General features: G+C 38.2%; 1 protein-coding gene across 1 annotated transcript in view; it reads right to left on the reverse strand.

Moving 5' to 3' along the window:
- Positions 1 to 22526, reverse strand: part of LOC307003475 (NACHT, LRR and PYD domains-containing protein 3-like) — a 33910-nt gene that overhangs the window by 3698 nt on the left and 7686 nt on the right. Inside the window, exons 3-7 of the mRNA XM_079621902.1 lie at positions 22050 to 22172; positions 17430 to 19367; positions 12325 to 12498; positions 11032 to 11193; positions 5179 to 5225 (exon numbers count right to left, since the gene is read on the reverse strand). Coding sequence (XP_079478028.1) covers positions 5179 to 5225; positions 11032 to 11193; positions 12325 to 12498; positions 17430 to 19367; positions 22050 to 22172 — 2444 coding nt within the window. The remainder of the gene's footprint in view (positions 1 to 5178; positions 5226 to 11031; positions 11194 to 12324; positions 12499 to 17429; positions 19368 to 22049; positions 22173 to 22526) is intronic.

A 22526-nucleotide genomic window follows, 5' to 3' on the forward strand; every position in this document is an offset into this window, starting at 1 on the left:
ATCGAGCAGCTATTAGCTCGATTAGCAGCTATTTAAAAAATGGCGGTCACAAGTTTCTATTCGTCTTGTTGGTCACGGTAACCCCGCCCCCAGCCCCTGACGCAAGCGGTTCTTACTTGGCTCCGTTCTAGACCCTGCAATGATTTGGTGCTACTTAAGAACCAGTTTTACTGGTTCGGAGCTGGTGCTTTGGCGGTGGAAAAACAAAGAACCGATTTGAAACTAGGCTCTGGCTCCGAACCAGCACCAGCTCTGCCTTGGTGGAAAAGGGGTATAAGTGCTTACTAGGCAGTTACTAGGGTGTTCTGGGTGGTTGCTAGTGTGTTCTGGGTGGTTGTTAGACAGTTTCTAGGTTACTCTAAGTGTTTACTAGGCAGTTACTAGGGTGTTCTAATGGCGTAATTATGGATCCAGACCTGAACTTTAACAGTCATGTTAAGGTTGTAATAAAGTCTGCCTATTACCACCTTAAAAATATAGCAAGGGTTAAAGGTTTTATGCGCCAACAGGATTTGGAAAAACTTGTCCATGCTTTTATTTTTAGTAGACTGGACTATTGTAATGGTGTTTTCACAGGCCTCCCGAAAAAATCTATCAGACAGTTGCCGCTGGTTCAAAATGCTGCTGCTCGGGTCCTCGCAGGAACCAGGAGAATGGATCAAATTACTCCGATTTTGAGATCCTTACACTGGCTTCCTGTGTTGCAAATAATTGATTTTAAAGTACTCCTGCTGGTTTACAAATCACTAAATGGCTCAGGACCTAGTTATGTTTCGGACTTAATTGTAAGCTACAGACCATCTAGACCTCTCAGATCATCTGGGACAGGTCTGCTTGCTGTCCCCAGAATTAGAACTAAAAAGCAGCGTTTAGTTTTTATGCGCCACATATCTGGAATAAACTTCCTGATAACTGCAAGTTCGCAACAACTCTCAGTTCTTTTAAATCAAAGGTTTAAGACCTATCTTTTTAATGTTGCTTACTTTTAATTCATTCATTCATTGTACTGTATTGTATATTTTATTATTTTATATTTGTATTTAATCTGTTTTTAAATGTTGCTTTTATATTTTATGTTTTGCACCTTGTAAAGCACCTTGAAACGTGCTATATAAATACAATAAAATTGCCTTGCAGGTGGTTGCTAGGGTGTTCTGGGTGGTTGCTAGACAGTTGCTAGGGTGTTCTAGGTGGTTGCTAGACAGTTACTAGGCTGTTCTAGGTGGTTGCTAGGGAGTTCTGGGTGGTTGCTAGACAGTTGCTAGGTGGTTGCTATGTTACTCTAAATGTTTACTAGGCAGTTACTAGGGTGTTCTGGGTAGTTGCTAGGGTGTTCTGGGTGGTTGCTAGACAGTTTCTAGGTTACTCTAAGTGTTTGCTAGGCAGTTACTAGGGTGTTCTGGGTAGTTGCTAGTGTGTTCTGGGTGGTTGCTAGACAGTTGCTAGGTTACTCTAAGTGTTTTCTAAGCAGTTACTAGGCTGTTCTATGTGGTTGCTAGTGTGTTCTGGGTGGTTGCTAGACAGTTGCTAGGTTACTCTAAGTGTTTCTAAGGTGTTCTGGGCGGTTGCTAGGGTGTTCTGGGTGGTTACTAGGCTGTTCTAGGTGGTTGTTAGACAGTTGCTATGGTGTTCTAGGTGGTTGATAGAGTGTTCTGATTGTTTTCTAGGTGGTTGCTATGGTTTTCATAAGTCTGTTATGCTCTGGTGCTGAAATATGGCTTATTCGTGACGTTATACGGTTGTTAGGGAGCTCTAAATGGTTGCTAGGATGTGGCTAGACAGTTAGCAGGGTTAAACTAATAAACTGGTAGAATTATATTATAGATATATTATATATGAATAGTATATATTATTATAGAATATATACTATTAGAATAAACTAATAGACTGGATGTCTCGTCTCTATGATGTTCTGATTCATACATGCACTGTAAACAAATAATCGTACAAAACCTGTCGATGACCGATCGAAAACGTGAAATTACAGTAAAATATCCAAATTGAAATAAAGTGCACAAAACTTTAAAAGAAGTGTTTATTAAACGTTTTACAGAAAAACACTTATTCTACAGGAATTTCCTACACACACACACACACACACACACACACACACACACACACACACACACACTTTCTCTGACTGCTGTAACTGTGTTTCTGACACACACACACACACACACACGTTTGTTACGGCAGAAACACAGAGAAACTGATCAGATGCTTTTCTTATTGCTTCTATAAACAATGCTTGCTGTTTATTTTGCTACTGAGAGGAAAGTGTGCAGCACATATTTACATGTTCATCTAAACGTCGCTCTCAGCCGTGTGGCGGAGTCAGATATTCACTAACAGTATCGCTGCTCGATTATTTCGAACTTGGCTTTACCGCTAATGCCGGAGACGCACTTAACGCCAGCTGAGACGTTCTTAGACTGAACTGAACACACTTACAGAGTTTCCTCAACTAGAGCAGATTTTAAACACGACTGTGAACAACGACTGAACGCAACGGTCTCGGACTCGCCGCGTTTGGCCGTGATCAGTCGTATCAAATTACATTCATAATCGGCCTTACAGTCGTTAAGTGTGTCCCCGGCTTAAATGAAGAACGAAAAAGAACTTCGCCGGGAGTAAATTGGGACCTTAAAGATGAACTGAACTGGAATTTGAGTAAAGGTGATATAACAGATATATTGTATTTATTCTCATTGGTACAATTATTAAAATGGCAGAATTTGTTAAAAGTGATAAAATGGTACATTGAAAATGTTGTTGTTGTTGCACGGGCGCCGCCATATTGGATTTCAACATTCGACTACGTCACTGGCATGGTAGCTACTCCGTTCAGTGGTGAGGGTTGACTGAAACTCCTGCGCGCAGCTAACTTTTTTGCCCGCCCCAACTTTATTTATTTTGGTTTTAACACGTTGCGTGCTGCTAACTTGACAAGCGATCCCATTGGATGAATTCGTCCAATCAAATTTCCATCTTAAAAATATATAAAATATCCATTTATCTGCCTCGATTTTCTAAAACGCACAGGACCTCAAGTTTGTTTGTATATTTTCTCTAAATGCACACGACATATATAAGCAGTTTCTATTTCCTAAAATGCATAATGTGGATGGATACAATAAATAAGAGTGCATGACAGGCTAGCCCTCCAACCGCATTTCCCTCTTATAACACCGTGAACCACTATTGCTCCATTCATAATTGACTATGTACATTGCAAATACAATCTAATGCATATTTTAGACAAAACTTTGTATTGTATGCAATATTTTGAGACAAAATTAATTGGTACATAATAATATTAAATCAAGTGATCAAAGTGCTCATTGCTGCTGCGATCAGTGGCGTGGATACAGTGGCTCGCGCACACACCGCAGTCTTCACTCGGACGCGCGGAGACTATTCGTTCCGGTGAAATTAGAAAACATAATGCACACAAACGTGTCCCTGCTTGATATACAACCACTGATGAACATATTCGGTTATGATGAAAGAATAAAAGAAAAAAAAAAACTATGGGACTGCGGATTTGATCTTTCACACTTGGCGAAAGTTCTACCACTGGACCATTACGGCACATAGGCGGATCTGTGTATTTATTCACGCGAAAGTTCTCGGCACTGACAACATATGTTACATCTCATTTAATGACAAACTCCATGTACTATTTAGAATGATTGCTGGACATCGCCATGTTATTATACATACATCTGATTTAGCATTGTATTAGCAACCCCTGTCCCACCCACTTTTTAAAACAAAGTTACGCCACTGATTAGTTCTTAAATGTGTACTAGTCATACTACTGGCCTGTCCCTCAGGCACAAATGCGTAACCCATGCCATTAAAATGACTAATTTTCCTGTGTATTCGCTCTGTGCAACTAGCGAATATACAGGACCGCAGGTCCTACCATGCCAGTGACGTCATCGAAATTGCCAGCGTTCTTATAACAGTTTTTGTGTAGCTTAAAAAAAGCTATATTGATATTTGTAATTATTTTTTTTAGTGTAATTTACTTTTAACTGTCATAAACAACACGTTATCAACGTTGATTATTTTCAGTTCAGTTCATCTTTAAGGCCCTGTGTGTGTGACTGTGTGTGTGTGTGTGTGTGAGAAAGAGGGTTCCTAAGGCCCTGTGTGTGTTTGACTGTGTGTGTGTGTGAGAGTGTGAGTGAGTGAGAGAGAGAGAGGGACTGTTTGTGTGTGTGTGTGTGTGCGAGAGAGAGAGAAGCCCCATTCACACAGCACTTTGAACCCGGCAAATTGCCGCCAAATTGCCGGAACGCCTTCTGTGTGAACGCAAACACGACCCGGGTTTAATGCCGGGATCGATGCCGGGTTGGGGACCTAGTAACATTGCCGTGTTCAGACCCGGAACGCGCGCTGTGTGAACAAAAGCCAGGACAAATGCCGTAAGGGGTGTGTCGTAGTGATGATGCACGAGCCTTCGCAATGACGTAGTTATCGTGCGACTCTGTTACTCTGTTAGAAGAAAGTTTGTGTTCGTCATCGATACAAGAAAGAACGAAAAGATGTCTGCAAACTGGACTGAAGCAGAGACCCGAGAGCTCCTTGCAATCCGCGCCGAAGCTGAGATCGTTCGCCAGCTTTGTGGAACGGTACGTGATGCGTTAGTGTACGACCGAATCCGAAAAAAAATGATCGAGCGTGGTTTCTCGAGATCGAAAGCGCAGATGTTGTTCAAAGCAATGCAAACACTTCCGCTTTTCGACGCGTACCTTATACGTCACATCATAACGTCACGCGTCTATCCGGGACATACCCGGGTTGTGTGTGAACGCGCTCTCTGATTCCGGCAAATCACTGGCAGTGTGAATGAACCATTTTCAAACGAACCCGGGTCAAATCCCGGGTCACTTTATCCGTGTATTTTCCGGAATCTCTGTGTGAAAGGGGCTAGAGAGGGACTGTTTTGTGTGTGTGTGTGTGTGTGTGTGTGTGTGTGTGTGTGAGAGAGAGAGAGAGAGAGAGAGAGAGAGAGACTCTGTGTCTGTGTGTGTACGTGACAGTGTGTGTGTGTGTGTTAGCTTCGCAAGAACCACTAATAATAATACGTTAAATAGCAGTTCAGTGTGTTTGCTTTCTCAAGCCATCATAACAAAACACCAAAATCTAAAGCTGTGTTTGTGGACTTACATTTGCGTGGTCCTGTTGACATCCTGAACTCTCCTCCATGATCCACACTAGAAAACACACACACACACACACTTTTATTATTATAACAAAATCATATTTTGTCAATGTTATACAAGTGATTTTAAAGTGTCTAAATATGAATGCAAAAGCACATGTGAAAAGACTTTATTAATAAGTAAAATGTCCAGCAGAAGACACACACACACACACACACACACACTACATTTAGTGAGGACATTTCATAGGCCATTGATTTTAAATCAGATGAATGCAATATTCTATGGCCACAGAAACTAAGATTTATTTATTGTATAATATTTTTTTAACTGGTGAGGAATACAGTAAACCAGTAAAATGTCCTCACTAGTCGGTCTTCATACTATTTCACTATATAGGTGAGGACATGTGGCTGCTTGAAAGTCCTTGTAAAGTTTAAAATAACCGGTTGTCTTCCCCTGTACGAGTGAACATCAGTAACATCAGTTATTAAATGCAGCAACACCTTTCAGACGAGGCTCATGTTTATAACAGTAATCTTGCGGGATGGACTCATTTAAAGTTATGTATACAGGGCCGTTGAATGCTTGAATCTGATTGGTTGATGAACTTTCCAATGTGAGCATTATTTTCAGGGAACCGCGCGGCTAAAGTAGATCCGGCAGGTCTTGACCGCATTACAGCTCCGCATCACTGCGCGTAGTGAATGCCATTTTCAATGCCTAACTTCACAATCAATGAAAACATGCAGTTTAATTTTAATAAATAAAGTATATAGTCCTAACTATAATCAATAGAAAATTAAACTGAATATATAAATAAATTGATTGTCCTGCTGCACAGGTTATCGTAATTATTGCAGATAATATAACAAATAAATTATTGATAGGCCTATACTTGTTAAAAGGTCTTCGTGTTTCATTTATTAGGCTAGTCTACTGTCGAATTAATTAAAACGAATTGAATTAATAAATAAATAAATAATAATATTGACGCACAAGCCCCTCTCTCTCTCTCTCTGCTTATGAATGTAATTTGATACTTATGACTGATCATGGCCAAACGCGTGTTCAGTCTGTGTTCAGAGCCGGTGATTAAAATCTGCTGCAGTCGATGGAAACAGTCAGAGAATGTGTCAGTCGTTAAGTGTGTCCAGCATTATTCTGCTATTAGCGGCTCAAACCTCCGTCACTAACTCTACAATTACGAATCAGCAATGGAGGAATGGGGATTAGATGCGTAAGAATGATAAATAATAAGTTAATGATAAAAACTTTACAAACGTCTTGAAATACATAATTTGAATAATGTTTCGAGGTGTGGTATAACTTGTAGTGTTTTGAGGTGTGGTAACTGTAGTATAAGCGGAATAATTGACTCCAGGCCGTTGAATTATAAGAAAATAATGTAAAAATTGTGACCGCATTACCACCAGATTTCTGTCAAATACAGTATGTGCATGTGGCGAACAGGACGAGGTCGAGGGACGTGAGAGAGCGGCGCGAGACCGGTGGCGTGATTAATGATGAGCGACACCTGCGCGACGCACCGGTCCCGTATCTCTCACGGAGGAGCGGAAGCATAAAGGAGGAGCGACGACAGTGAAGATCGAGAGAGGACTGATTGTATGTTATGTTTTGTTTCTGTTTTGCAAGAGAGCACAAAGTACAGAGTAATAAAACCAAGGGAAACATAATTTTAAAGAAACAAAGTTTAAGTTTTGTGCAAAATATTTTTTAACGTGTTTAAAGTTTTTATTCAAGATTTTGATCCCATAAGTTAATTCAGAAGTCACTAAATGAAGCACATTTTAGGTTACCTGAGAAAACGTTTTCTTTTACAGTGCTGTGCTAACTGTACCATTCTTTATTTAAGTTGCGGAGTGCCAGCAACCCCTTCAGCCGTGACCGATTCACGATACAGCACTTGCCTCGAGTACCTTATTGCTTTTATTAAACGGTTACCACACAATACAACTATTAAAGCCGGAAAATATGTATCTATGCAACTTTCATGAAGAAAAGCCTTCCTTCCGCTGGAAAAAATAGTCCCTGACCGACAACAGCAACAGAAGTTACATACACTATTTCGCCAATAGATGGCGGCAAAGACTGTCTTTATGAGTGAGTCAGTCAGAGAAGACTTTTACATTGAAAGGACTCAAACTTGTGATCACGGAGAAGGATCTATGGGCACGGAAAACCCTTAACTGTTAAGTTTTAAGATATCGCAGCGGACATTCAAACTGATTTTTTAAAATTATGAATCTAGGACTGACCTGAAGGAAAATGCTATATCTACTGTAAATGCAGGTACACTCGCTTACTCGATCTCTCACAATACTCTACTATAGCTTCAATGAGATCAAACATGTGTTTAAGTTGCTAAGTGTGGTTGCTAGGGGTGTTGTGTAGTGATACATAGAACCGTTGGGTGAAGCGGTCATAGCCGTGTTTTATCGTGAATAAAACACAGCTATTGACCAATCAGAATCAAGGATTCGAACTAACCGTTTTTTAAGTAAGGGATAATGTATAGTGAGGCGGTTGTTATAGTGAATACAACCCTGACAGGCTGATTATGACCCTGACGTGAAGCGGTGTATTCGCTATAACAACCGCCTCACTCTACATTATCCCGCTTACTACATGGCTACCTACCAAATAAATCAATAATTTGACACAAAATATTGATTTAAAAAGGAGTTTATTGATTTAAAAAACGATTGTATTGCTTCAGTTAAAGAACACTGTGTCCATGGCAACGCTCTGCTTTTCATGGCAACGGTGTGTTATCCTTAGCAGCGCTCTGCTATCAAGAAATTCTACAGACCGCATTCTACATTAGAATCCAACCAAGCCATATAATCATATATTTCATAAAACGGTTAGTTCAAATGTTCGGTTAGTGCGGACAATCGATTAATCGCAATTAAAAACACTCACTTTTTATACGGTTTCATTTTATACAGTTAATCTCCAAATTAATATAGAAGCAACATAAAGACAGTATATTTTAAATACTTGTTTAATGGCATCTTTTTATGAATGAAGGCCAGTATCACGGATACTAATACAGCTACTTATGTCTTGATTATGTCTCCCACAATTTTAAACATTAATTATATCCATGCAACATTACAGTGTTTTGAAAGCTATATATTTTAAAAAAAAAAACATTTATTAGACTTCAAAAAATGTAACAACTTTTAATTTAAGTGAATTTACAACAATCTTCACATAAACCCATAATAAATGTCATAATTACCTGTGGCCATATTTACCAGCACCTGTGTCTAACAGGTAGGAAAAATACCAAATTTAATAAAATTATCAAACAGTCTGCACTGTGTAAATTATACATTAAATATAGATTAATCATTATTAAAAGCTACAAAAGTTATTTTCTTTAGTCAAGAGCAGCGAGTACAATTTTAGTACAATTTTAGGTCGGACCCATACGAAAATAAAAATATATTTCCCATTAATTTCCCAAATTAATTATCAATATATTCAATGATATAACAGTATATTTGAAAATATATAGAATAATATATTGTGTTAATATATTACAATATATTGAATAATACATAAGGAATTGTTGCTTTTCCAAGCTAGTGACAAGCTGAGCCATATCGCATTAATTATCGCGGACGTATGCCATGGTCTCAGTGAACTGGAGCGAGTCTCAAATTAACTGAAACACAGTGTAAACTAGCCTCACAGACATGAGAAATATATCTGTATAAGGCTTGAAATGTCCACTTTTAAACTAAACATTTCTAATTGAAAGCAAATACAGTCTGATTATGTAATAATTAATAATCCGTATGAAAGATGCATTTCTCTCTAAAGGCGCATCTACTTTACAGTGGAGATGTATGGAGATATGTTTGCAGTTGATACTGCTTTAGAAAACACTAGTTTATTAATAAACAATTAAAATGCCTTGTTATTTTTTCTGACATATTATCATTAGCCTGCTTTTGCCGGTGCTTTTCTGCAAGATTTATGCGTGCGGAATAGGCTATATTCCTCCATATACCCAGTATTTAAGCAGAAATTAATATAAATGTGTATTTAGTCGACTAATTGCTTAAGTGAATGACTAATAGTCGAAAATCTTTAGTCTATGGAAACTCTAATCAATACATTTAGTTGCCATTATTTAATTATTAATTAGTATGCAGCTCTTTAAATTACTAGACATGGTGAGCTTAAAAACATTTTAGTGACCATTAGTGACAATAAAATATTAAATTTTTTAGACAAAATTTGAGACCCCCTTCAAATTTTGCTTTCGAGGCTTTCAGGGGGTCTCATGGGTTATTCGGGGGAATCGAGCCTACTCATAAATGTTCAAACTTTGGATTAATTATAAATTTTTGTTTTGCTATTTTTATTGTTCGCTACTGTGTTCGCTCATGTTTTTTAAACAGGATTTGCACCTGCCCACACTGCCAAAAGAACCAAAACCTGGTTCAATGACCATGGTATTACTGTGTAATTACTGTGTTATTTCATGTAATATTCTAATTTTCTGGGATTTTGAGGGTTTCATAAGCTGTAAGCCATAATCATCAAAATTATAACAAATAAAAGCTTGAAATATCTCACTTTGCATGTAATCTGTCTATATAATATATTAATTTCACCTGTTAAGTTGAATTCTTGAAATAAACCAAGGTCGCTAGGCAGATTAGGGCCTGGCAAACTTCCAGCATTATTATTGGGCTGCGAACTGCAGAGCCTTATCATATTGGAAAAAATCTCATCCTTCGAGGCCTGCAAGTTACAAACTACTCTCTTTCTTCTCTGCTTTGTGCCACCCATAACAGTGGCAAACACAAACTTTATACTTAGCAGTTCTCTTAAAATATGGTGTCAGGTCTGGAAAGGGTTTAAGTTGCCGTCTACTGCACTGTCAACCCAGATTGCTTACAATCACACCTTTAAGCCATCACTCACAGACTCCACATTTTTGGTTTGGTCCAGTAAAGGAATGGTCACCATGAGAGACTTGTACATTGATGGTAAATTTGCCACATTTCCTCAGCTGAAAGATAAATTTGACCTTTCACCTTCACATTATATTTAGATATCTTCAGCTAAGAAATTATGTTCGCACGTCTATCTCACACATTGAACCAATCACAGATGTGAATGAAATATATATTCTACTTTCGGTCTCTACTGATGCCCCTAGTTTGATTTCCCATTTTATGAATGTCTTTACCAGTCAGCTTGACATATCTACCTTATATCTAAAAGATTCCTAGGAAAAGGATTTAGGTGTTCAGATAACTGACGAGGAATGGACAGAGTCTATCAAGGTCATATATGTTTTATTAACTAATTCAATATAAAGTAGTTCATAGGTTTAATTATTCTACCCCTCCATCTCCTCTAATTGTAACAAATGTGAATCTGCCGAGGGCTCTCTGGGACATCTCTTCTGGCCATGCCCGAAGCTTTATGAGTTTTGGAGTGAAATTATCAATTGCTGTTTTCGGCTGGTCTAGCTCTCTTCTTGGCTTCGGCCATAAAATTCAAAAGGGAATGGGGTGGTAGCTAAAAAAAAAAACATCCTCTGTTTATGGAAAAAGACATAAAAAACATTTTTTTGAATCTTTCAGAACTCTCTACCACTTTGCATTTAGAGAGACTTGGTCTGAAAGAGAAAGAAGGGCTAATAGCATTAGAACAACACCAGGTTGAGTAAATTATGACTTCATTTTCAATTTAGGGTGAACAAACTCTTTAAAGGTAGTTAAAAAAAATATATATATATCTTGACAACCACAAAAACAATGAAATGCAACCACTCTCATACACACAGCAGACATGATCAACATACTTGAGTTTGTCCAGATGTTTGAGTGTATCAGAGAGCAGCTTCAGTCCTGAATCTCCTGGGTGATTGTAGCTCAGGTCCAGCTCTCTCAGGTGTAAAGGGTTTGAACTCAGAGCTGATGCCAGAGCAGCACAACCTTCCTCTGTCACCATACAGCCAGATAACCTATAACAACAGTAAATGATCATGTGCTTCATTTTTACAAATGTTTTTTTCTAGAATTTGTGATACAGGGATGGAGGATATGGGGATATTGAGGGTCCTGCAGGCAGCTAGCGTGGGCGATGTGACCAAAATCGTATATCACGGTGTGGTGAACAGGATGAGGTCGAGGGACGTGAGAGGACGGCGCAAGACCGGTGGCGTGATTTAATAATGAACGACACCTGCGCGACGCACCGGCCTCTCTATCTTCACTGTCGTCGCTCCTCCTTTATGCTTCCGCTCCTCTGTGAGAGATACGAGACCGGTGCGTCGCCCAGGTGTCGCTCATTATTAAATCACGCCACCGGTCTCTCGCCATCCTCTCACGTCCCTCGATCACTTTAAAAGGGTCCTATTATGCCCTTTTACGAAGTCTTGATTTTGTTTTCGGGGTGTACTAGAATATCCTTTGACAATTAATTGTTAAAAAAACCGCATGATTTTTGACATAGTTTACATTATAACAGGACCTCTCCCCCAGTCTGGCCAGAATGCGCAGTTTATTGCTAATATTAAGATATCTCTTACCTTAGTCAAAAAATAATAATTAAAAAAATTAAACCGACAACAAATACTTATATACATTCTGGGAAGAATAATAATAAAAGATGTTGTCAGTTTTTTTTCATTTCCTTTCTTGTCTGGGTTTGGTTAAACTGTTAATTAGTTCTGTTCTGTCTTTCTCCGACCCCTGCCTGTTTGTTTCTATGGTTTCTGATTTGATATGAGTTTCAGTTCAGCTTTGTCTCGTTAATTAGTCTCATTAGTTTCTCTGTTTTGTATCCATTTAAACCTTGTGTTTCTTTCTGTTCTTTGTTGTTCTTTCAGTTGGTTAGTTGGTATTTCTGTTCTTGTTCTGGAGATTATTTGTTTTTTAATAAAGCTGCTGCACTTAGATCCTTTTTCATCTCTGCTGCAACCACTGAGTAATATACGTCTTCTGAAGGAACCCCAATTACTTTCAGGCAATACTGTTAAAGTGAGACACTTGTATTGTCAAAGTGGAATAGTTCATTTTTCTTCTTCAAAATTCTAGACAGGGAACTGTTCTTGAATATTAACATATTGAATGAATAAATGTGCAAGTCAAACCTCAGAATGTTGAGTAGACAGTTTGGACTCTTTAGTCCCTTACAGAGCAGCTTTACTCCTGAATCCTGCAGGTCATTGCTACTCAGGTCCAGCTCTCTCAGGGGGGAGTTTGGGGATTGTAGAGCTGAAGCCACTATTTCACAGTGCTGATCAGTGAGATTACAGGCTGTTAATCTGAAAAAGGAGAACTAATAGTATTAACTTGGTTGAAAATGAAATCAGCATATAACTGCATCAATTAATATAGTATTATGCTTGTGAATACAAATCCATAAATTACTCATTAAAACTAATATCTAATTCTTACAAATTATGTTCATATAGGGCTAGGCACTATGGCCACAAAAAAAAAAAAAAATCATATCTCGGTTTTTTTTTTGTCTTTTGGCTAAATGGCATTTTACGATATATATATGGGCATTTTCTACCATTTTCTACCAAAAAAAAAAGAAAAAAAAAGAAAAAAAAAAGAATGCATTTCATATCCTGCCCAATGTTGTCCTACAAACAACGTTTATGTTGAAGGCTATGAAAACCATAGTGAAAGTAACATTGTAGGCTATGCTATTTATACATATATTGTGCAAAAAAAATTGTAAATTACAACAACATTAAAATATACAAACCAAAAATAATGTTTTTCAAAACTGAAGCTAAATTCACTGCAAATGAAAATAAATAATAAAAGCACAGACTAAATGGTAACTGGTAAGAGGCACACAGTTACTCATCGGAGCTTAGTACAGATGGTACTCAACCAGAATGCCTATTACCGCCGCGACAGGCGCCGCGACAGGCACCGCGGCAAAACTACCGCGGTAAAAATAATCCAGTCACATTTCAAAGTCATTCGCGAAATGACCGCCAGGTGGCGCAGAGGGACATTGTGCAAAACAGCAGCTATTGCCGTATTTTGAAATGTAAGCGGGGTTAATGTCAATTAACAGATGAAATAGGCTACTATAGAACATTGTTTAGGACAGAAAAATAGAATCATAATTTAAAAATAGAGACGAGAACAATATAGCCTATATTTCATATTGTAGCCTAGACGTCGGTGGGCGACATAAGCCTATTGCCCGTTGGGAGCAGCGTGATAACATAATAATAATAACAAAAATAACAAACAAAAATAAATTAGGTGCAATGAAGCTGATTATTTGTTTACTACTCTATTGAGGAATGAGATGAATGATGAGCGCTTCTCTGGAACAGATTGGATTAATGGCCGAGTGGTAGAACTTACGTATCGGTCATTTGGATGACACGGGTTCGAATCCCGTACAAACAAAGATTATTGTACATTTTATATTAGCCTATTAATGCATGTCATAGCCTATTATTAATGCAGACAATCAAACAAACAAAATTTTTTTTTATACAGGATAGCCTTTTTTTTTTGGTTCCTATAAAGAGTTTGTAAAACATGGTTTTAAGCAAGGTGCGATTTGCCAGGGGGGACGGGGATTTCCTTCTGGTCTAAACATCCCTGCTTCTGCTGAATTATTTTAATCCCCCCTCCCTCCACAGTAATCAATGCTATAAATTACTTCACCATTAGACCATTTAAAATATATAATGTAAAGATATGCAACAGGCACGTTTAAACGACAAACAATAAAATCAGAACCAGTTTCAGTTCATGGTTCCAGTGCCTTAATGCATGCACGGCTTTCAAAATGTCACAAAGCGTTTTGAGATTATTTTGAATGAAATATTGAAAGTTTATAATTAAGTATTTTGGCACACCACGCCGAGTGGCGCTATCCATTGTTCTAAAGTCGGGTTTTATTCTGGCATGTTGAATTAGTGTTCGGCAGACGCGGCTGCGCGTTCATTTGGATTTATTTTTCTCATAACAGACAGCTAAAATAACTTAGGCCCTTTAGGCTACTCCGTAGTTTTTTAGTCATACAGATCAGAGTAGAGTAGCCTACATCGTTCAAAACTGTAAACTTTTATTCATATTCAAACTTTTATTCAAAAGTGTATCTGTCGTCTCTGTCTCCGGGAACTGCGCGTCACAAAAATGAACCGAAAGCCACTTTCCTCCGCTCAGTCACGATAAGAAATCGGCTATGTCTAAAGCCTTTAAATGCCTAAATATTTAATAAATGTTATCTGATTAGGTAATCCGTATGAAACCGAGAGGTGCAGAAGATCTACTCAAACTAGCTGTGAGCGCTTCCCAATGATGAACGGACAAGGGTGAAAATCTCGCTATAATTAAATGTAGTCTAGGCTAAATCGCCCTGAATTAAATTGTAAAAATAGATCAGATCATTTATTTGTCGAAATGTTGCGATATTGTTTCATTTAAGTTCATAATTGTTATATAAATGTTATTTAGTTTAGCAGCAGCAAGCACTGTGGTTCGAGATTTATATATAAAAAAATAATAATAGCTATTCACAAATCGCGCACCCTGGTTGTAAGGATCCAAAGATCCCCGTGGAATTTAACATTGAGTTGAACATTGTATTCATGACAACAAATGAACATGCGTTTGAACAAATGAACATGCGTTTGAACAAATGAACATGAACGAACATGCGTTTGAACAAATGAACATGAACAAATGAACATGCGTTTGAACAAATGAACTGCGTTTGTATTTAGGTTTGCTTGGAAAAAGCTGGCCCAAACCGAGGTAGTGTTTTATTTCTTCAATTATTGAAATAATTAAATATTTATTAATAAACTTTTATGACAGAAATATTAGCCTATTAGCCTACATGTAGCCTAAAATTTAATTATTTAATCATCAACACTTTACTAGCCTAATGCTATGTCTATGCTATGCTATGTGAATTGCGACGTCTTTGTTTTAAGTCGGTCTCAGACTCAGATCGCCTGTGGGGGGTTCAGGAGGTGTTAATGTTCCGTCTTTCATATGGAGAGTGAGCTTGATGACCAGGCAAAGGCAAAATACTTTTAAAGATAAATCTCTCGATGTGTCGAAATGTAGGCCCTTAAATTATAAATATTGTAGTTTTATGTATTGTATTTAAAGAGGTTTCACACACACTTTCAGTTGAAGAGTTCAATCCATTTGTTTCAACTAGTTTTGTAGAATTTTAACACGTTTGAGTAGTGTGTTTGTCAACAATCTGGCATTATCTAAACATGAACTATCGACGAAACGCGTTCTTGCCAACTAAACGAATGCAAGTGAGCAGCATTAGCAGATACAGAGCGCTTATTCGCGATCCACCTCGTTTTATTATACGGTGAATTCAACCAGGCATTCTGTTTGAAGCAAGACTCAATCATTTGTTACAATTATTTTCTTCGTGATTTGTCTGGATGACACACAGCGACATCAGTATTATCAGCTGTATAATGGGGTTTTACCCTGAAATCTTATTTAATTTCGAGAGAGACCCGGCGCGCGCAGTGCAGGGAGACTAAATAAACTAAAATAAAAGAGATCCAGCGCGAGAGAAGCAAAGAAAAACGCATGATCTTGTTGCTTTGAACTATTTTCGTTTTGTAGACTAGCCTACTGTTTTAATTGTTCATTTAGCTGCAATTTCTTTGGCAATACAGATTTAAAATGTCGCAAGAATAAGATTATGTTTCTTACTTAATAAACTCTAACTCGATGCAACCCTGTTTTAAATAAATAAACTGCCCCCGACACTTTATTTAAACCTTGAAATGTCCAGGATCTGTTTTTAAAAATTTCATCCTTTGCTATGGCGGGTATCAATGTCAGTCATCTCAATTTCGTGGATGATTCACAAAACAATAATTTAGCAGATTAAAGATAGCTTCGTCATTTTCATTTTCTGACGCGATCGGCTGATAGTCTTCCTTCATCAGTTTTCTCGTCTGTGCAGCGGCTCTACTGGAAAGTAGCAAATTCATAATGTGCCATTGATAATTAAACAAAACGCTTGACTTCAAATAAACAGTTACCTATCTAAGCATCAAGAATGGTAAAACATTTAACGCTGTCAGCCAAAGCTAGTGAGATTCGATCTCGCATCGCTTGAAGCTCCGTGAAGCTCGTGCTGTTGCGTTGTCCACTGCACTACCGTCGGTCCGCTGATGAGACGTTGCTCTTGCAAAAGCTCATTGATGTAGCCTAATATTTTTCTTTTGCAATGTTTTGTGTTGAAATGTTTTCATTATTTATTAAATGTATTAGGCCTACATTTAATTTCAGTCTTGTGATTATGAATTCATTTAACTACATGTTTAACTTGAATTGATCTGTTTTACCACATTTCAATCACTCTCAATGAGCCGCGGCGCGGCGGCAGATTACACAATAGAGAGAATAAACTGACACTTTTCAAAGTCTGCGATTGTAGCGCCTCTTAGCGGTCAAAGGCAGCAAATACACCCCCGCAATTTTACCGCCGCGGGAACGGCGGCGGTAAAAGTCTCATTCTGGTTGAGTACCATCTGTAATTATATTAGCCTACATATGATTACCCCATTACAATAGACACTTTACAGTTACTTATATTATAAAAATACATTTACTTGTAGGTTTAAAGTTCTACATATGGCACATTTAATGTCCAATAACAAATAGTCCAGAAAAAAAATATATATTTTAGTCAGATTTATGGCGCTCCTATTCTATTATTCTCTGTCTGTTTGGTGTGCAGCAGCGCTCGTTCACTGAAGTAAGTTAAGTTTACTGAAGACTCGTTTGCATAAGGTTTGTCCACTCCTGATAGCAAAATATTTTTGCATGACCTTCCAACATTTACAGATGGAGAATATACCTGTGAAATGTAAGTTATGCACTGAGGAAAAAAACATGTCTTAAATGCATTAAATGTCAGAGCATCTGAAGAGGCAAGCTGTGTTAAACTATATGCATTTACTATATTAAGTCTTTCCAAATAACTCATAAGGTAAAGCATGTCTCATATAGGACAAATTGGATTTTGTATTTTTCCTGCAGCAGCTCACTCTATGTCCTCCGTTATTTTTCAGATGTGCTCATAATGTCAATCTACTATATATCAATACAAACGGTATTGTTTCATTCTATGTTTTTTTCAAATTAATCAATATATTGAACAAACTCAATATATCGCCCAGATCAATGTTCATACTGTAATATTTTAGTTTTTTACACTCACAGCGCTTTTCTGCAGTTCCTCACAGCAGGTACCAGTCTCAATTTACCCTCTTTTGATTTGAACTTGTACTTCTTCAAGTCTATCTCATCCATCACTTCCTCTGACATCAGGATCATGTTTGCCAATGTTGAGCATTGTGCAAGAGAAATACTTTTTGTTTTTGTTTCAGAGTTTAAAAATGCCTGCATTTCTTTAACAACAGAGCTATCCTTCATTTCAATCAAGCAGTGTGACAGATTTATCCATCTTTCAGGACTGACATTGTTTTTTTGACCTCGTTTGAGGTTTTGGATTATTTTCTTGATGTTCTCTGGGTTGTTCTCTGTGTGAATCAGCACATCCTGTAAGACTCTCTGGTTGGACTCAAGTGAGATGCCATGAAGAAATCGAAGGAAAAGATCCAGGTGTCCATTTTTACTCTTCAAGGCTTTATTCATTACTCCCTTCAGGAGATGGTCCAGAGGAATATTCTCACACTGAGTTCTGGACTTTCCTGTCAGGAACATTTTCAGAACTTCACTATTCTTGTGTAAATAACAGAAAAACACATACAATGCAGCAAAAAACTCCTGAAAGCTCAGATGTATGAAGCTGTAAACCTTCCTATGATAAATCACAGATTCCTCTCTGAAGATCTCAGTGCAAATCCCAGAATACACTGAGGCGTCAGTGACGCAAATGCCGCTCTCAATCAGGTCCTCCTCATAGAACATCACATTGCCCTTCATCAGCTGATTGAAAGCCAGTTCAGCAAGTTTCACAATCACTTCTCTGTTGGACTGCAGGAGTTTCTCTGGATCTCTCTCTTCATACTTCTGGTTCCTCATATGTGTTTGGATGAGGAGGAAGTGGATGTACATTTCAGTCAGAGTTTGAGGGATTTCTGCACTGAGATCTTGTTTCAGGATGTTTTGAAGCACAGTGGCTGAGATCCAGCAGAAGACGGGTATGTGGCACATGATGTGGAGGCTTCTTGCTTTTCTGATGTGTGAGATGATTCTGCTGGCTTGATGCTCATCACTGATTCTCTTCCTGAAATATTCCTCCTTCTGAGGGTCATTGAATCCCTGAATTTCTGTCACACGGTTGATGTAGTTAGAGGGGATCTGATTGGCTGCTGCTGGTCTGGTGGTGATCCAGATGAGAGCAGAGGGAAGCAGATCTCCTTTCATGAGGTTTGACATCAACACACCCACTGATGAAGTCTCAGTCACATCAGAAACTTTCTCACTGTCTGAAAACTTCAGTGTCAATCTGCTTTCATCCAGACCATCAAAGATGAACACAACTGTACATTCATCATACATCTCTGAGTCCAGATCTTGAAGTTCAGGATGAAAGTCCAGCAGAAGTCTGTGAAGACTGTACTGATGATCTTTAATCAAGTTCAGCTCTCTAAATGGAAGAACAAACATGAAATCTACATCCTGATTGGCTTTTCCCTCGGCCCAGTCCAGAATGAACTTCTGCACAGAGACGGTTTTTCCAATTCCAGCGATGCCTTTAGTAAGAACAGTCTTGATTTTGTCTTTCTCCTCTCTTCTCATCTCCTCATATCCTAGCTCAGGTGAAGGATCAAAGATGTCATTGCAGTTTATTGGAGTGTCTTGAAGTGTCTTGTAACTTTTCTCCATCTGTAGCACCTCATGTTCTTCTTTCACTCCTTCACTCTCTCCCTCTATGATGTACAGCTGTGTGTAAATCCTGTTCAGGATGGTCTGATTCTCTTCTAGTTTGATTCCCTCAAAAACCCTCTCATATCTGTTCTTCATGCTGGTTTTGTGCTGGTCTTTGACTCTCTGCAGATCATCATGCACTGGCTGGTGAGAATCGAGCTGCAGGGCTGCTTCTGTGTCATGATGACTGATGTGTTTCTGACAGGAGGAGGATGTGCTGGTCTGATAGGACAAATATCTGATCTGGCCAGCTCTCCCACCACTGAAAAGACATTAAAACAAACAGAAAATCCATTTATCAAAATAGAGACGCACCGGTCTCATTATCTTTCACGGAGGAGCTTCAGAAGCATACAATTGTTGCATATGTAGCTAATGTTGCCACCATGTTGCATATGTAGTTAGTCGCTAGTTAATCAAGAATGTCAAAACGCAACTCCATTTTATCAAATTTGTTAAGTAATTAAAATTACTGTGACAACTAAGATCTAATCCTCTTTAAATAGCAGCTATCTTTTGTTGCTAGCATACTTGTAATTCACAATTAACCTGTATACCATATTCTTCCAATGATATGAGATAAAGGAGGCTTTTGCCAACAAACATTGTTTATAGTGAAGGGTTAACACTGATACAGTAAAATGCGATCGGTTAATTTGAGTGTCAAGTTGTAATCACGTATCGAATCAAAGGAAGATTTTATCAGCTGGTTCAGTGGCCAATTGTTTGGAGTTAGAAATGAATATTTAGTAATTTTGGATTATACATTTCGCTTTAACAAGCAGGTTGTTAATTATCACGGCAACCACTTGCGTGTCATGCTGAATGCGATTTTCATGTTTAAAAAGTAACTATACATAAGAGACGTAAAGATGCAGATAACTATACATTATTTTTCTATTCGTTACGATATTGATATATGAACTGTTGTTGTCAGTAACCTTCCTGCTTTCCCGGTTGTGAACGTGCGCTCCTCTAAACTGTAGCCTACGGGTGCTGCACTGCTCTAGTGACGGCTGCGCCTTCCCCCCCCGAAAACATCACGTTAACAACAACCCTTTAGAAAATGTAATTCCTTTATGGATCCTCTTGCTCTGCTTTCTCCATGTTTCTTTGACGAATCTCAGTGTCTCAGTCTCACGCACGCTGCACGTGAGTTAACATATATATATACACAGAATAAAAATATCTGTTACGGTTGGCATTTTCCACCGCGGTAACGATATATACCGTCATACCACCCAGCCCTAGTTTCAACCAAGGTAAGATCAAGATTAGTTTAAGCAAACACTGGTTTTTCGGGCTCAAAAAGATGGATTGGTTTTCATCGGCATGGTAACTTACACCTGTTTCACACATACTCCATTTGCACGTTTGCACACGCTCATGTGCCTTCACATATGCCAGATTAGCAGTGCGCAACTGATCAGCTGTATACCACAAACATCATCTTTTTTTCTTTTTTCTTATAAAAAATTATTCAATCAATGCATTACTTCTATATAGATTTATGTATGAATTTGCTCAAGCCAGTGGCAAAAACATTTAACATTTACTTTTCTTATGTTAAAATCACAAACATTAGATTAAAACTTTCAATTGACAAAAATAGCCGACTCATGCGTTTTTCTTTAGTATTTACATCTTTATATAAAAAGTCCCACGGGTCGTAGATAACTTTTTTTTCTCCACTTCTACAACGAGTGTCAACCATTTGTGCAGCTTTCTTGTTCAGTGTAGTTCTCGGCCACCAGCCGGTCACGTGATTATCACTTTCAGGAGATGCAAGGCCCTTCTCCAGTACACACATAATATAACAAACTGTGCAGTGTATTTCACAATAAAGAAATATTACATTTTTAACCACATTAGTTATTTTTGCAACGCATGGTAAGTGTCTTGCTTTTCTTTGCTTTACCCCTGGCTTAAAGTACAAGATGACTTTGAAAAATAGCAGTATAATTTAATTAAATGCATTTATCATTTTCATGTTAATCTGTGTTCATTTTGACCACGAACCACGATGCACTGTCACTTAAATTCAGCACGTGCAGCACAGCAAAAATATACTTGGTGTGGAAACGACCGTGGCAGACGCACCGCTCCTGGAACGCATTGCCGACCGCATCCGTGTGCAGTGTGAACGCTATAACCTGCATGGGGGGGGGATACGCACTGCAATCGGAGTATGTGTGAAAGAGGAGTTACGCTACACAGCTAGCCTGCTCTGAAACAGGTTTTATTCTGGGTTAGAGATCGCAAACCCAAACTGGACCAATCAGCTGTGAGTAAAGTGACATGTATCTGATGCAGTAAAGCCACTCCCCCTGTATCTCTCGCTCCAAATTAAAGCAGTTTATAGTGAAAAAACTTTAGAGAAAAATTGCTCATCTTTTGCCAATTATTTATTAGACTATGCATTAATATTATATGAAATATAATTACTTTTAATTCATATAATTATTATATGAATTGACAAGTAATATTAAACTTTCATTTTAAATTAATATAATACATGTATTTATATATTATGCTTTTAAACAATGTGCATTTATTTGAGCTCTTTGTGAACCTTATAGGCTGATTATTAGGCATATTTCGTTGATTCACATCATGATATAGTCAGATATTTCCAGCTGCCCAGCTGCTCTCTCTCTCTCTCTCTCTCTCTCTCTCTCTCTCTCTCTCTCTCTCTCTCTCTCTCTCTCTCTCTCTCTCTCTCTCTCTCTCTCTCTCTCTCTCTCTCTCTCTCTCTCTCTCTCTCTCTCTCTCTCTCTCTCTCTCTCTCCTCTCTCTCTCTCTCTCTCTCTCTCTCTCTCTCTCTCTCTCTCTCTCTCTCGACTTCATTTGAATTAAGTAAATTAAATCAAGTAAAAAAAACGTTCCTAAATTAAATGAGGTAAGGGTAATGAATAAATTTTTAAGTGTACATGAATATACTCACACAGGGTCAAAGGGCACGGCTTCATCACAGAGGTCAGTGGGGTGAATCATGTATCTGGTACTCTTCATAGACACACATCTGGATACTGGAGATGCTGCTTTCTTTCTCTTCCTGCTGATGATACTGAGGAAAACACGGATATATTTCAGATCATTTCTGAAGCCAGAAAAATATGCAATTTAAGAGCTATAAACAAAAGGTTGAGGTTGTAATGTTGAGGACAAATTTGACCACTAATTCTGAAAATTCTTTGCCTTTGTAAACACATGTATCTTCCTGACTTTTTTATTGAGGGTGAGCCAAAGTATCATGGATAGGGGTTTAACAGATTGTAGTTGATACAGACAAGGCCCCACAGTTCTGCATGCATGCGATTCGTGGATTAATTTCACATTTGAACCAGTTTATGACTTTGCGATTTATCAATATGGACATTGGCGTACGGCACGCTCAAATCCTACGCCAGCTCAGGAGGTG

Source organism: Phoxinus phoxinus (genome assembly GCF_949152265.1).
Source record: "Phoxinus phoxinus genome assembly, chromosome: 1".
Taxonomy (NCBI): Eukaryota; Metazoa; Chordata; class Actinopteri; order Cypriniformes; family Leuciscidae; genus Phoxinus; species Phoxinus phoxinus.